The sequence below is a fragment of the Rhincodon typus genome, chromosome 19 (assembly GCF_021869965.1).
Source record: "Rhincodon typus isolate 14 chromosome 19, sRhiTyp1.1, whole genome shotgun sequence".
Classification (NCBI taxonomy): domain Eukaryota; kingdom Metazoa; phylum Chordata; class Chondrichthyes; order Orectolobiformes; family Rhincodontidae; genus Rhincodon; species Rhincodon typus.
In genome coordinates, this window is record NC_063350.1 from 45,871,984 (window position 1) to 45,889,014 (window position 17,031).

At 40.1% G+C, this 17,031-nt stretch overlaps 1 protein-coding gene across 1 annotated transcript in view; it reads right to left on the bottom strand.

Annotated features, from left to right (window-relative positions):
- The window catches only part of LOC109933340 (pleckstrin homology domain-containing family G member 4B-like), a 177,200-nt gene that overhangs the window by 80,559 nt on the left and 79,610 nt on the right, over window positions 1-17,031 (bottom strand). Inside the window, exon 3 of the mRNA XM_048608477.1 lies at window positions 1,985-3,305. Coding sequence (XP_048464434.1) covers window positions 1,985-3,305 — 1,321 coding nt within the window. The remainder of the gene's footprint in view (window positions 1-1,984; window positions 3,306-17,031) is intronic.

A 17,031-nucleotide genomic window follows, 5' to 3' on the forward strand; every position in this document is an offset into this window, starting at 1 on the left:
TTGCAGATGACTCCAAAATTGGTGGTATAGTGGACAGTGAAGAAGGATTTCTAAAATTACAAAGAGATCTGGATCAATAGGCTGAGGAGTGGCAGATGGAGTTTAATTTGGATAAATGTGAGGTATTACATTTTGCTAAAACAAACAAAGACAAGATTTATACAATTTATGGTCGGGCCCTGGGTAGTGTTATAGAACAGAGAGGCCTAGGGGTTCAGGTATCTAATTCTTTGAAATTTGTGTCACAGGCGATTATGAAGGTGTTTAGCATGCTTGCCTTCTTGGTCAGATCTTCAAGTACAGGAGTTGGGATGTCATGTTGAGTTTGTACAGGAAGTTGATGAGGCCTCTTCTAGAGCACTGTGTGCAGTTCTGACCAAGTGTTATAGGGAGGATATTACTAAACAGGAGAGGGTACAGAAAAGATTTACCAGGATGTTGCCGGGAATGGAGGGTGTAAGGTATAAAAATAGTCTCTATAGTCTGGGATGTTTTTCCACTCGACCTTTAAGGGGTGATCTTTAGAAGTTTATAAAATCATGAGGGGCATAGACAAGGTGAATAGCAAAGGCCTTTTCCCTAAGGTGGGTGAATTCAAAACCTGGGGACATATTTGAAGGTGAGAGAAGGAAGGAAGGTTAAAAAGGACATGACAGGCAACTTTTCTACATAGAGGGTGATTAGTGTTTGGAATGAACTGCCAGAGGAAGTGGTGGATGCAGGTATGGTTACAATGTTTAAAAGACATGTGGATAAATACACAAATGGGAAAGGTTTTGAGGGAAATGGGCCAAGCACAGGCAGGTGGGATTAGTTTAGTTTGGGAACATGGTCAGCATGGACTAACTGGACTGAAGGGTTTGTTTCCATGGTGTATGACTGTATAGTAGCTATATATCATACTAACATTCAAAAGGCTTCAAAGAAAACCAACCTAAATGTGAATGGGAATGAAATTTGCAGGGGAGAATGTCCTGGATAACCAAAAGGTGATCCCTACACTAAACTCTCACCTAAATTACAGCTTGAGCACTCCTGAAGAACCACGGGTTTCAAAGTTTATGAACTCTGAGCGTCATCACCTTAACATGGATACGTTTTTGTTTCTCTTACTCCTTCCTTCAGCTGTTTGCAGAAAGTCGAAACCTCAGCACAATTCGATTCAATGTTCATTTCAGAATGGACTACCTGATTTTAACAAGTTTTTCCAAACAATTAAAAATAAGGTGATATTGTCTTATTTCTACCCAACAGCTCAAGCCAGATGATGTCAACCACTTTCTTTTAACATGAACAGCCTTTTAATTTAAAAAAAACCTATAATAAAAACAATTAGGTGCTGCAAGACAAAAATCTGACATTTCTAGACCACATATTTTGCAAATTGGCAAGTGTCACTTGTAGAATGCATAAATTATAAAAGTAATAAATAAATGTGTTGAAGTAATGCATCAATAAAAGAATCAAAATTGAAATAGGCAATTCTGAATGATCAAATTCTGACAGCAATCTTCCAAGTTGTAAACTAAGACGCATTTTTTTCAGCTATTGCTTCTAATAATTTTTTTTTAAAAAGCTACCCATATTACCTCAAGAATATCTTACCATTGTAAAATTATCCTGGAACAAAGATCACAAGCATAAACTTGTTCCTTGAATCAAGGGGATTATCTATTCCCATGCAGCAACCTATACCACTTGAACAGGTTTATTTAGAATGTCTTTCATTATTTTAACCATAAAGTGTAGCATAATGAGCAGCTTTTTAACCCCAGAATGAAAACATCATTTACTTTTCTTGGGACTTGATTTTTTTTTCCAAGTCCTTTTTTCACATGAGTATGATCCACCAAGAAAATGTTGGGAGCCAAAAATGATCTGCTAAAGAGCTGCGTGCAGGTTATAGACACCTAGTTCAAGCAAAACCTATGACAGTTAGATACACTTGTGTGTAGCACATCAACACAATTTTGTATATTCTTACCTTTGCTCTGGGCTTTATGTCTGCGGATTCTCGGAGATATATAACCAACAGAACACTTTTTTGGCACTTGTGCAGTTTTTCTATTGGGCACAATTTCAGAGGATGTGGTGTCACCAGTTGGTAAACATGATCTTTGAGCATCAGGAAGTGAATGCCTGTTGGTACTGTCTGAATGTGGTGACCATAAATGAGTATCACATTTGGCCGTAGCTCGATATGGCTCCTTGAATGAAGTGGGATATGGAATGGGGTGCCCCAATAGTCGGTCCTCATTTGTTTCCCTGGACGAAGCTGCAGACATCTTCCTGGAATTCTTAGATTCCTGATTTTGCCTGCAGCAGGCTGGATTTTTCAAATTATTGTCAAGCTTATGATTCATTGAGGTGTCTACCTTGTTCTTTTTAGAGGATTCTGTCTCCTGCAAACTGAATCCAAAATTCAGAGGGTTTTGCAGAGCTTCTATGTAAGATTCGCGATAGCGGCATTTAATCTCTTTGTGTTCTAAATCACTATTTGTCCTTCTGTTTAAGCATGGTGTGCAGGGTTCTGCAGAAAACCTTATAGACCCTCCACATGCCCATGTGCCATTCATTGGAACCACTGAAGATTCTCTGTTCTTGTATAGAGGCCGCACTGTCTTCATATCAGTACATCTTTCATTAGAAAACATCAGTAAATCCACATAATCCCCTTCAACATTTTCATTGGAAATCTCGCACAAGTTTGAGACCTTTCCCAATTTCACAGGCTGATGGCGCAGGCATTTTGCACCTTCTATTTGAGTCAAGTTAGGTGATATATTTTTATCATCTTTAATATTAGAGTCTGGCTCGGGAGCGTCAAACAAACTATTAGTTTCCATATCTGTCTGCAATGTCATCGTCGCGGAATCATAGTCATTCTCTGTTTCCTCTGCAGAACAAGTATTGACTCCAGATGCTGGTGTCACTTTGACTTTCGTTACAAATTCCGGGTTTACGATTTCAGTCCAAAGCACTTTCACAACCCCGTTCTCTGTGGCTAACAGGCAAGTGTGCAGTGGGGTGCCAGAACGTTCACTGTTTATCATTCCCAACCATTCCACTGTAAAAATACTGGTGTAGGATACTTCAGGTACAAGTTTCTCCTCCACACTGCAGAGGTCTTTGCCTAAGCATTTCAGCACAATTCGAGCAGACTGCCTTCCAACAGGTAGAATCTGCAGATAGAAATCACCAGGCCGCAGGAGAAAGATGTTGAATGATGCCAATTGTATCACTACCTTCTCATGGAGACACAGTGGCCAGCCTTCGTGACGGAACAGGAGGCTTGAATATCTAGCCTGAGGGGGAAGAACATGCAAGCTGCATTAATAGGAAATGTACTGGAGCAAAATACTTACAAAGAAGTTGTTAGTGAGCTAAAGGTTTTTCTTAATATGGAGATAGATACTAAACCTACCCGCCCATTTGCAGTTCAAACAGAGTTTATTTTTTACATGGGGGTCACCCAGTTTCCACCATTCGAGACCCTAACCTACAGTATTCATTAGTGTCAATAGAGTTCCAATTACATCGACATGGGAAAAGTGCTGCAGCAGGTTGTGGTGTGATCTTATTCAGTTTAAACTTGGTGATCTCTGTGAACAAAGACTTGAAAACATGAGAATTTTATGCTTTCACGTGCTAATGTTTAAAGAGATTAATTCCAAGGCATATAGGTTCTTGTGGAAATCTACATTATTGCAGTCAGTCATGTGAGACTTAAAAGTAGAATAGAGAAAATAAAAGAGAACATCAGATTCACTTGGAGGTTCAGGCAATTTGCCTATTTGTGTAACCAGCAGGTTCCTGAGTGCATGTTGCTATTATTGATCAATGAAAGTAAAATATTAACACATGACCTTTGATCACCGAATGACAGGATCATTATACCACAGTGTAATTGTCCTTTCTGTACTGATTCTTCACTTTAATTTAAGCCGCATTTGTGCCACTGATCCACTTAATTACTAGACAACCTTTCCTTTGTAATTTGATAGGATGTGGACTCTGCTTGCAAGGTCACCATTTATTGCCCATCCCTAGCTGCCCTTGAATTAAATAACTTGCTAGGACCATTTCAGAGGACAGTTATGAGTCATAGAGTCATACAACACGGAAACAGACCCTTCGGTCCAACTCACCCATGCCGGCCAGGTCTCTTGCCAGCATCACATTGCTGTGAGTTTGGAGTTACATGGAGGTTCAGTGCAGGTGATGATGGCAGATTCCCTTTCCCAAAGGGAGGACTTTAGTGGATCAGATGGGCATTTTTCAAAATTGCAATAGTTCCCATGGTAATTATTATTGAGACTCGTTTTACATTTCAGGTTTATTAATTGGATTCAAATTCCACTAGCTACCATGATTGGATTTGAACTCATGCCCCCTCCTCCTCTCAAAGCATTAGTCTCTGGGTTACTAGTCTAGAGAATTTCCACCATACCAGTGTCTCTTCATAATTAAACAATAAAATGTAATAGCATTTAAAATCATTCTTAAGTAAGGTTACTCCTCCGATTATTTTTATTCCTATTTCTATGCCTGAACTAAAAGCGGTACAAAAAAGTAAGGCCAGAGTTTCCATTAGTTTGTGTCAGCTTTACCAATGCATTTCACCAGAAATCAGCCAAACTGTCAATCGAGGAATTTTAGGTGAAGTTTACAGCCAGTGCAAATTGAATTATGCACTCTCCAATAAAAGCAAAGTACCACAAATGCCAGAGAACTGGAAGAGGAAGAGAAATAAAAACAGCTGGAGAAACTCAACAGGTCTGGCAAAATCTGAAGAGACAAAAACAAATTTAATGCTGTGAGTCTGATTTTACTACACTCTGTGCAATCTTTAACTCTCATTTAAATATTTCGTTGGAAGCTGGTCCCCAATCACAAAACCAGCCAAGCTCCCACCTCAACAAAACAAGAATGAGAGCTTCCGCCATTTACAACCATTTGTTTTTTTTAATTTTTACCCAGGAGATGTGGATTTCACTGTTTGGACCTGCACATATTGCCCAACTAATTGCGACTGAGAAGGTCATGGTGAGCTGCCTTCTTGAATAATTACAGTCCAGTTGGTGTCGGTTCACCCACAGCACTGTTAGGAGGGAGTTCTAGGATTTTGCTCCAGTGACACTGAAAGGACCATGATATATTCCCAAGTCAGTACGATGAGCAGCAAGGAAGAGAACTGTGTACAAAAGCAGAAACTTACGCTCTTATCTTGCCTGTATGGAAACTTGCTATGTGACGATTACCTGTATAACTAGACCTGACACCGATTTATTGAAAAAAATCAGAGACTTCGAAGTCAAGTTCCATAAGTCCCAGATTTGTGGCAGTGATAACTGTTAGGCTCTACAGAAGGATGTGACAGATTATCAAAGATATAATTCATTTCTGCTTGGGGTACAAATAATATTCTAGAATTTTGCTACCAATCAAGGGAGGACTATATACAGGAGACAGCAGTCCACTGAAATTTGGAAACACACCACAACGTTGTTTAATATTTAATTTATATATTCAATTCTTTTTATTTTACTACCCACTAATGTTTTCAGTTTTAAAAAATCCTAACCATTAACATTCTTAAAATGAATTCTAAGCCGTAAAGCTACTTGTGTCTGCAAGCAGCATTTTCAAGTAGAGTTAGGAAATGTCAGTGCCATGATAAAAGAAAATAAGAGAGTGAGTAAAACAAACTATAATTCCCTGAACAGAGCAGCTTTACGTCCCTTGTGAATAAAATCAGACATAACCTTTTTTGTCCACTACAATGAACTGCCTGCCCATTATATAAGGGGAGGAGGGCTGGTGTTCCTATGCATTATGTGCAGAGATGAGGGATGATGTTCCTATGCACTATGTCCGGAAATGAGGGAAGGTGTTCCTATGCATTATGTCCAGGGATGAGGGATGGTGTTCCTTTGCATTATGTCCAGGGATGAGGGATGGTGTTCCTTTGCATTATGTCCAGAGATGGGGGAAGGTATTCCTTTGCATTATGTCTGGGGATGAGGGAAGGTGTTCCTTTGCATTACGTCCGGGGATGAGGGAAGGTGTTCCTTTGCATTATGTCCGAGGATGAGGGAAGGTGTTCCTATGCATTATATCCGGGGATGAGGGAAGGTGTTCCTTTGCATACACAAAGACAGAACTCCTTCTGTATAACATTTTGGATTAAGAAGGAACCTAGAAGTTTCCCATAAAAGAAGAGTTGACATTGCATCAATCCTGGCCAACGTACATACTATGGTGACATGATTTTGTAAGAGGTGCTTCACGTGACGTGAACATGACATGCCTGGTTTCTTATAGAGACCTTTGTTTTAAAGCAGTTTCCAGAATATAACAGTAAACAGTCTAATGAGAAAGCAACAGCAGCTACTTTTGGTGTTACAGATAGAAACAAGCCGTATGGTCTAACTGGTCAATGCTGTTTGTTATCCTCCACATTAAAGTCCTCCTATTCAATTTCATTTAACCCACCCTGCTGTTCCTTTTTCCTCAATCTATCTTCCTCTTACAGACATCTACGCGTCTTGCCTCAAGTACTCTTTGAGAAAGGGTTCCATGTTCTGAGCACACTTTTGTTATAATTGCAAGAAGACCAATTGGAAGATCAAATCTGAGGGGACACACTGTGAAATCTAAGAAAAAGGACATGAGTTTAAGGCAGACAATAGCCAGACAACCACAGGAATTAACAGAGGGAAGACATAATAGTTAAGGTTTGTGGCATTTGTGGCCAGTCTGTTTATGATGGTTGCCTGACTGAAATTAACCTCTTCTGAATTCACAAAAAAAATTCTAGACAGTTTCAAGAGTGGGATTTCCATAAATAATACAGTTCTGAAAGTGTTTAAACATTTATATTGTAGAATTGTTAGCTTAACTCATCTGTTGCCTTTCCTATTACTAAATGGTTCACATTTGGTAACAAGTTAATGTATCATATCCAAATATCAGTCTTTTGTTGTCAAAATAATTAGGGGGATTTTCCACGGACCAGAGAGTAATTTCAGTGTAGATGGCAGTTGTGCATGGGGACCCTGCAGAATCCACACCATGGCACTCTGAACAAATTGACCAGGAAGAAGAAATTGATTTTCTGCTGGGCAATTCCTCTAGGCTAGAATATCTCCGAAAGTTTCCATTTAAATCAGTGGTTCCAATGCATTAAAGAAAATAGTTACTTCAGAAAAGTTAAGACTATTAAATATATTGTCTAACTCCTGAGGAACTACTAAACAGACCCATGGTTACCTCAGTCTACCCACCCACCAACCCCCACCACCACTACCACTCCCGTCCACATGGCACCCTATCCCTCTACCCATCTAGCACCCTACCCTCACCGTACCCTGATATTTATCTCATATATGTACCCTTTGACAGTAGCTGGGAGTCCAGTAGCAGAGATGGAGTGAGAGTGAAGTATCGGAAAGAAGATGTTGGAACCTGGTGAAGTGGTCAGGAACATTGATCTTCTTTGTGCAATGTTGTGCATTCCTCCAGATGGCTGAGACTGCACTGATATGGATGGTAACCATCAACCAGGTGGAATTAGATTCATAGAGTTGTACAGCATGGAAACAGATCTTTCAGTCCAACTTGTCCATGCCGACCAGATATCCTAAATAAATCTAGTCCCATTTGCCAGCATTTGGCCCATATCCCTCTAAACCCTTCCTATTCATATACCCATCCAGATGCTTTTTAAATGTTGCACCACTTCCTCTGGCAGCTAATTCCATAAACGCATCACCCTCTGTGTGAAAAAGTTGCATCTTAGGCCTCTTTTATATCGTTTCCCTCTCACCTTGAACCTATGCTGTCTAGATTTGGACTCCCCAATCCTAGGGAAAAGACCTTGCCTATTTACTCTATCCATGCCCCTCATGATTTTATAAACTCTTCAGCCTCTGACACTCCAGGCAAAATAACCGCAGTCTATTCAGCCTCGCCCTGTAGCTCAAACCCTCCAACCCTTGTCCTCATAGATCTTTTCTGAACACTTTTTAGTTTTACAACATCCTTCCTATAGCAGGGAGACCAGAATTGCACGCAATACTCCAAAAGTGGCCGAACCAATGTCCTGTACAGCCGAAAAATGACCTCCCAACTATTATACTCAATGCACTGATCAATAAAGGCAAGCATACCAAAAGCCTTCTTCACTATCCTACCTACCTGTAACTCCACTTTCAAGGAACTATGAACCTGCACTCTAAGGTCTCTCTACTCAGCAACACTCCCCAGGACCTTACCATTAAGTGTATAAGTCCTGCCCTGATTTGCCCTTCCAAAATACAGCACCTCACATTTATCTAAATTAAACTCTATCTGATACTCCTTATCTCTTTGGCCCATCTGATCAAGATCTCATTGTACTCTGAGGTAACCTTCTTTGTTGTTCATTGCACCTCCAATTTTAATGTCATCTACAAACTTACTAACCACACCTCCTATGTTCACATTCAAATCATTTATATAAATGACAAAAAGCAAGGAATCCAGCACCGATCATTGCAGCACACCGCTGGTCACAAGCCTCCAGTCTGAAAAGCAACCCTTCACCACCACCTTCCGCCTTCTACCTGTGAGCCAGTTCCATATCCAAATAGCTAGTTTTCCCTGTAATTAGTTTGGTGTCGTGGTGTCCATTGCTGGTCCTGCAGAATGGAGAAGACCCATGTTGGCACCACCTTGTTCAGCAGGAACATCAGGACCCTACCTCACAGCAGGATGCCAATTTCCCCCATCTGCTATACTGAGGCCAAATGTCAGGAACTGTGCATGCCACAATGATGGCACAGATGCAAGGGATGGTGGTGGTAAATTCTGGGATATCCAGAGAGTGGCGAGAAGGGGTACAGGCAGTAATTAATGAGGTGAGTTTGGTAAGATACAGTGAGAGAACTTCCTGGGTCTTACAAAGACAAATTCTCCAAAAAACTCAACGCAACTTGGAATTAGCCAAAAAGACATATGATTCAGCCCTGTATCTCTGCCACCTCAAAAGACCTCCTAGCTTACCTCAGATTTACCACTTTGACTAAAAGCTTTTAGTAGGCTGTACTACCTCATATGGCTTAGTATCAAATTTTATTTGATGATGCACATTGAGATACTTCATTCCATTAAAATACAATATACATGCAAGCTTTTGTTGGAATTGAAAGCCAAATTTTCATTTTGTGGCCTGCATTCTCAACCAGTTGAGATCTGAGAGCAAGGGATGAGATTCTGAACCAAGCCATCAACACAGAATATTCCAGAAATGCAGAGTAGATTCATCAGCATTTGAATAGAAAAAGCAAAAGGAAATGTTACAAATGGAGCCTTCATCAGAAAACAGAAGGTTTGAGGTGGGTCTGTGCCAACGTAGGCTCCTGGCACAGTTTAACAGATTTCAGCGCTTAATGCTCTGAACAGATGTGGGATTGAGCAGAATTAGAATGCGAATGGAATGCTTGTTTGCTCTTGAACACAGTTTAAAGTGCCGCTAATCAGTAGGCTTTAGGTGAACACAAATTCAACTGTTAACAAGCTGGAAAGTATTCCCTCTGTAGGGAAAGAGGCAGAGCTAATATTTAGTTGATAGGAATTGCTGCAAAACTACAAGAATCATTTTATAGCCCTGCTTTGCAATTCTACTGCTTTTAAGAATTTGGCAACATTCCTAAACACAGTGGTCAATTAATAGTCTCCAAAAAGAAGGCCCCTTTCCAATATACACAACAAATAAACTTTCACCTTCTTAAGCTGAGGGTAGCTTTGGGCTAGCTTTCACAGTAAACTCTTATATTTCTCTGGTGCATCGGTAGAGAAACAAATGAATCATATGGATATTACACAGTGATTTATCCTTCTTTTGAGCAGGAGCAACGCCGAAATTCAGTTCCATGGAACCAGCTGTGTTCCTCATCGACAATGTCTGCATTCAGCATTCTGCTGGTCATGGGCCAGGACACAAGAGCTTTTCTAACACACCCGCCTCTCATTCATAAAGAAACAGGGTGGATGGTAAGGAGGTAATAAATCTGTACGTCGGTCACTTTAGAGCTGAACACTTTTCTCCCCTCTCAAATCATTGTTAAGCATCACAATAATAAAATTAGCTAAGGTTAATCTCGATGAAGCCAGGCATCAGCAACACAAAAGAAGAACTAATTCCAAGTCAGATACTAATTTGACAAGCATACTTAGGAAGAGGTCACAATGCAGAATCTGTAAGCAAGGAAAGTAGCAGAGTAATGCAGTGAAGTTTGTTTACAGGCAATGAAAGCACTTTCTTACAGCAGTAATATGTGAGTGCATTTTCCTCACATTAACTGAGTGCTAAAGCAATTAATACCATCACACAGGATGAAGAGTGAGAAAGGTTCTGTTTACTGTTATCTGTCATTTCTGTATGCAACACAAGAGTTAAAGCAACATTGTTAACTATGTGCATTTCACTATGGGTGATGGTTGCATTGCATCATTTGAGCGTTTGTATTCCTATAACCCAACCTTCACCTTGCACTGGAATACAATAAACTATCCACAGAGTTTGCCAAGTAACCTTCTGTTCCAGGATCCTAAACATCCCACATTGAAATACCTGCCGCTAAATTTGCATTAACTCAAACAATATGCAAATTGTAATTTCAATGGAGGGTTTAGTCTACTTATATTGTCATATCATATTTTATCAGTATTGATATCTTTCATGATTCTTTGTGTTCAAAATTGAGCCACATTTACATTAACAAAAGATGCAGAGAAGTATCAAATATCTTGAAATGGATTGTATTGTCAATAGAAATTTCACTAAGTGAATTCTTTCAGCTTTTAATAATAATTGTCAGTTTATTTGAAAGGATTGTTCTGGCAAAGTACATGCCAAGACTTATTCAGAGAAAAGAAACCTCAAGATCTGGAGGCATTTCTTTATTCAAGTACAAGAGTAAACTGGGTAAAATATAAAGTGTATTCTTTAGACACAAGCATTGATTCTACTTCAGTAATTAATCAGACACCGGGCCAAAAAGGAAAAATTGAGATAATATATCTTTTTCCTAACTGCATTAACTGTACAATCAAACATTTCAATTAAGGCTTTACGTTCCTTGAAGTGGAGCCTGGTAAGTGTCATTAGTAATCTGCTTGTATGTACTCATCCAGGTAACACTGTTAGTAAGAATTTCAGATGACTTGCGTAGAAAACAAACAATGTTAGTTGAAAAATTACACTTTGGAATTAATTTAAGCCGTCTTTGGTCACTCTAGACTGAAATATGAGGCTGCATACCATCACAAGACGATAGCAAGTCATTGCCTGCTATGTAGAAGGTTCAGTCAGTGGCAGGAGACTCAGAAAATTCAGCCCTATTTCTATCTATTTTCCCAATTTATGCTCTTGACAAGGAAGGGAACACACTGAGCAAAATCATGGGGCACAGTTAATATTCCTCTCCCATGTGATGTATATGGGATTGAATGGGTTAACACTAAGGAGTGCCATCAGCACTGTGATGATTTCATGTTGATTTGTTGGCAGAACAGCTAAAGATGTCAAAGGAGTGACACCTGGTTCTTTTCAAATTCTCTATTGCAATATCGATCATAGTAAGGTACCTTAACTAGTTGCCAGTACGCAATAAACTATATCTTGTTAACTACGAGAGGTTTTTCTAGTTAGACTAGGAAGTGGGTTTCCTCCACCACACTAGGATAAGCAGGCACTGTAGTTCCCTACAATTAAAAAAAGATAGTAGCTGCAGGCCTTCATTATGACCCGCAATTCAGACAGTGCAGGAGTTTGGCGTGGCTAAAAAATTACTATGTTCCAAAACAATGCTGCCACTCAGAGTTGCACCCAGCCTGGACCATGACAACAGATGCAGCTTGGTGTGGGGTCTGTCTTCATGTGTAATTCACACCCAGAAAGGCCCAAAGTCCTCAAGCTTTGCTTAGGGTGAACTAACTGGTGGTGCTTTATGCAACTTCACAAGACACAAGGTGTAGGATTTTAAACTGGTTTCTTTTTACCTAAAACAATTGAGACGTTCTTTCTCTTAAACAGTGTAACCTCTGTTGGTTTGTTTATTAATTGAATTGCAATTTAGTAACTCCTTTTCTTTACTAATAACATCGGATACGGACTTTGCTGGCAAAGCCATTATTTGTTGCCCATCCTAGTTGTCTTTGAGAGTAGTAAAGTGCCAACCACATTGCTGTGTATCTGGAGTCACATGGGCCAATCCAGGCTAGAATGGTAGATTTTCATCCCAAAAGGACGTTAGTGAATGGAATAGATTTTTAAAACGATCAACAATAGTTTCATGATCATTTTATTATCATTTCAATTTGAAATCCACAAGTTTCCAAGGTGTGATTGAACACTTGTCACCAGAGGACTATCTTGGATCTCTTAATTACTAGTCCAGTGAAATAACCATTGTGCTACTATCTCATAAAATGTGCATTGCCTGAATGGACTGACTATTTGAAAAGTTAAATGTGATTATATGATCAACGACAAATGCCCGAATGACTGGAGTCAGAAAGAAAGCAGCTTACAATGTGAATAAGATCATCTGCAATCACTTCCTGGACAAGGATCTGACTGAATGTGCACCACATGGAGGATCCTCATCATTTTCAGTGGATCACTGAAGATTATCCCAGATGAAACCCATTAAAAAGGTTGAGCTGTTTATGTTTATGGAAATTATCTGCAGAAATGAAGGGGAAGGACAGAAGTTTTATTTGAATTACAGATTTCACTGAAATCTGCCTCTTCATGCCTGAGATCTGAGTTATATATTATTCCATCCAATAAGTAAAATAAAAGCATTGTCTCTGTTCTATTGAATGTCACTAACGAATGAGCCCGAGCTTCCAGTAGCCTGACATTTTAATTCTCCCCATTGCTCTCACGCTCACATCTCTGCCCTCAGCCAACTGCACTGCTCCTGTGAGGCTCACTATAATTTTCATCTTTCAATTAAGCATTTACAGCATGCTAGACTCAATAATGAATTCAACAGTTTCAGCGTAGAAACTCTTGTCCTGATATGGTTTTCTTTGCTTGTGGTGGTTTGTTTTCTTAAAACAGTGGCACGTGCAACATTTTGATTTTTGGTTTCATTTTTTGCTGCATTTACATTCCCTTTGGCCCTGGAGCAATAACCTTTCTGTCATTCAAACTCCCTTGTCTACCACCCTATCACCTTCCTTTTGCCCATATTCCTCCTGAACTTTGCTGAAAACTTATTACACCTCGAATATTTTCCCAATTCTGATGGAAGGTCGCAGGCCTGAAAGACGTTAACTCTGTTTCTCTCTCTCTACACAGATGCTGACTGACCCGAGTCTTCGCCCAGCACTTTTTATTTCTATCCAAGAAAGGGTTGTGTTGTTCGCCTCCTCACTTCTTCAGTCCCAACTTCCTTTGTCTCCTCAGCGGCTTGTGGCAGGGTTGTTTCCTCACCTTGGCAAGGTTGTGAACCATGCAGAGGTCTTCCATCGCTGCTCTGATGAGTATGTTCAGCATGGCCCAGAGAGCAGAGGTCCTGCTTTGCACCTCTACTTTGTGAAATTTTGTACCGAATCAGCAGCCATGTGGTTAGCCAGAAGCCTTAGTCACCCAGTAGCTACTCAATCCCCTTTACAACTTAGAAACTTATAAATAACAGATTATGCTTCTACAAATTCAGGAACAGTCAGCGGAAATCAATCAGTAACTGAGCTGAAAGAAGTCGATGCTCTCCATAAATAGTGCTAGTTGGTGGAGTGGTGGGGTGGGGCTTTCTACTGAGTGTATATTCAGCTGTGTGAGGTTACATGAGGACATTAACTGGAATGTTAAATTTCAAAATGGCGGTGCTGGGATCAAGTACTCAGTGGTTATCACTCTGTCTACATTGTATTCAGTGCATGCTCCCCGCACCCACAATAATATCTTACCCAAGGCAGCACCTAAACTAGAACTGCACTGTGGGCACAATTTTGGACCAAAATAGCACCAGCGGTACTGAGAAATCATGGCCACTCAACTGGATTTGAGGGTATGTCTTTTCATTCTGCACAGTTACAGCTTGCCTGTGGTTCTTTTCATGCAGGATCTAACATTTCAATAATGTTGGCAAGATATTTACCTATTTTCATATTTCAAGGGCCTAGTGTTCAAAAATGACTGGATCGGACGGCATGCACAGTTTTAAATTCTGTTCATCCGTTCTTAATTCCAACACAATGTCACGTGATAATCCAGAGTAGAAATCAGCTCGTTCTCCGCACTAAAGAAAAACTACATTTCAAACTGACCCTGAATTATCAGAAAAACCACACAACTCTGGATAGAAAGAATCATAACATTTTAACATTTCTTTCAGTGTTTGAAGCCAATCCTTCTGCAAAAGATGTATTATCATTTCACCATCATTATGTTCTTGTTCAATCCCTTAACGGGACCTTAAGAATGACTCCACAGTTTTCAAAGGCAATGAAGTGAAATATTGTCCATTCCCACCTCCACTATTCTAGTTGATTGGTTCATAAAGATAATTTTCCAAGGTCCATGCATCATGGGAACCTCTGTGTTCCAAGAACAATATCAGCAAATTAGTCTGAATTTAACCCATTAATCCCCAAACCCATTTTTGACCGACTATTTGCTTTTTAAAAAAAATAAAGAATTGCACTGAGAACATATCCTACCACACAAAATTAATCACAGAATCCCTGTACAGTGGAAGCAAGCCATTTGGCCCATTGGGTCCATACTGAGCCTTTGAACATCATCCCAGCCAGACCCACGCCTCCTACCCTATCCCTGTTACACTGCATTTCCCATGGCTAACCCAACAAGCCTGCATGCACTGGACACTAGGGGAAATTTAGCATGGCCAATCCACATAACCTGCACATCTTTGGACCATGGAAAGAAACCACTGCACCTGGAGGGGACCCATGCAGACACAGGGAGCATGTGCAAACTTCATGTAGACAGTTGCCCAAGGGTGGAATCGAACCCGAGTCCCTGGTGCTGTGAGGCAGCAGTGCTAACCACTGAGCCACCATTCTGCCCCCATATGAATAATGATATAATGAATGAATAATAATAATGAATGCAAAAGACAAGCTGGTCCATTGACCCTGTCTCATTTCAGTAATTCTTTTCTCTTATTTCAACATTTGAAAAAAAATGCAGCAGAGGTCAAAACTAGAAATAACCTATTAGCCAAACTTGCTGAATCTATATGGGCCAATGCTGTCACAACACACTGGAGGTCTGTACTTGTCCTATCAGATACCACAGTGGGATTACTGTCCACCAGTCTGACAAAGGTCACACGCATATGCGCGCACACACAGACACACACACGCACATACACAGACATACACAAACATGCGCGTACACATGCGCGCACACACATGCATGCACACGCATAGACACACACACATGCACATGCAGACACACGCTTACGCGTGCACACACACACACACACACACACATCTTGTCGACACTCAGTTGAATGTAACATTATGCATGATATCTGGAACCCTCTGCTCGATGCTCTGCCTTGGCATCCTGTGCTCACAATTATCAACCTCCAACCTCAACTGCCATTGTTGGTTGAAAGTTGGTTGAAACCATTGCACTAGTGCCTCACTTAACAACTCCAACTCAATGCAGCTGCTGCCTGTAATCTGTCACAGGGCCTCATATGAAGCAACCTTCCTGAGCAAGATCTACCAGTGGACATCCTTTGGATCAAGGAATGGGAAACAGAGGAATTCACTAACAAGTTCCTTGTGACAAACCCATCTATCGCTTGACAGATTTTGAATTACCACAGTGACACTGGTCCCTGCTAAACAGGTTCTGGATAGGCCAAGAGCCCAGTGCAGCCAATCTCCACCATGGAGCCACAGTACCAACCTTTCCTGTATTTGAGGAGAGGCACAATCAATGCTGCACATTATCAAGGAGTGTCCCCTCTGCTACAGACAAAGTGCTTACATTCAGCAAATGAATAGATTATCATTTGACTTTGGAGGTTTGCATTCACCAAATGAATAAATAATTTTGGCCATCACCTCCATCCTAACACCTCTCTATCCACATACAGCCATGTAATTTCTTGAAACAGGTGAAAAAATGTGGGAACATCAAACCTATGGATAATGAAAATAAAAATAACTCTATAGTCCATCAAATGTCTACCATGTCTCCTAATCTCCACTCTCACTTTGCTTTATTAATTTTGTATCTGTATTTTTTAGTTTTATGCTTATAGCCCAAGTTAAATATTCTGCTATATCCAAAATATTTAGATGCTTATCACAATCAATATTTCACTAAACTCTCCAATAGCTAAAAAAAATTGCTTGCATCGTATCATTTAGCTACTTCAGCTACTTTCAGGAAACAACAGGCCTATTCTGTGAATACCACTGTAATGCATAGCATGCGTGAATCATTGTTGGTATAAACCATTCCCTATTAGCCAATTTCAACTTGCTTTGAATTCACTTTGAAACAAAATGATAAATGATTATTTAGCTAATAAAGTGATGACTTATTCCTATGGTTCTCACATGAATTTGAAATATTACTGGATTCCATCTTCACTTGCCCAGGGACTCCTAGTTGTAGCAAATCAGCCCACGCAAAGGTTCTGCTTATAATCACTTTGTTCCTGAATCTTCTGCACAGATTATACAGAGCAGCAAATTACTTAAATCCATGGTGATAAATTTTGCACCAACAGGGTGTTTCACATGATGCAGCAAAGCTTATGTTATCCTTTGTAGCATGTGTCCATGGGAATGATGGTATTAAAGAATCCAACAGACCTTTACTACAGCTAACTATTATATACGAGCATTAGATTACAATTGAGCAACATCCTTCCAGTAGTATGATATGCTTCAAGTGATCCCAGGAAAGGCAGTGTCTGAAATCTTTCTACCCTCAGATCACATGTTGATGATAACTTCCGCATGTCTCTTAAAGGTATGCTGACG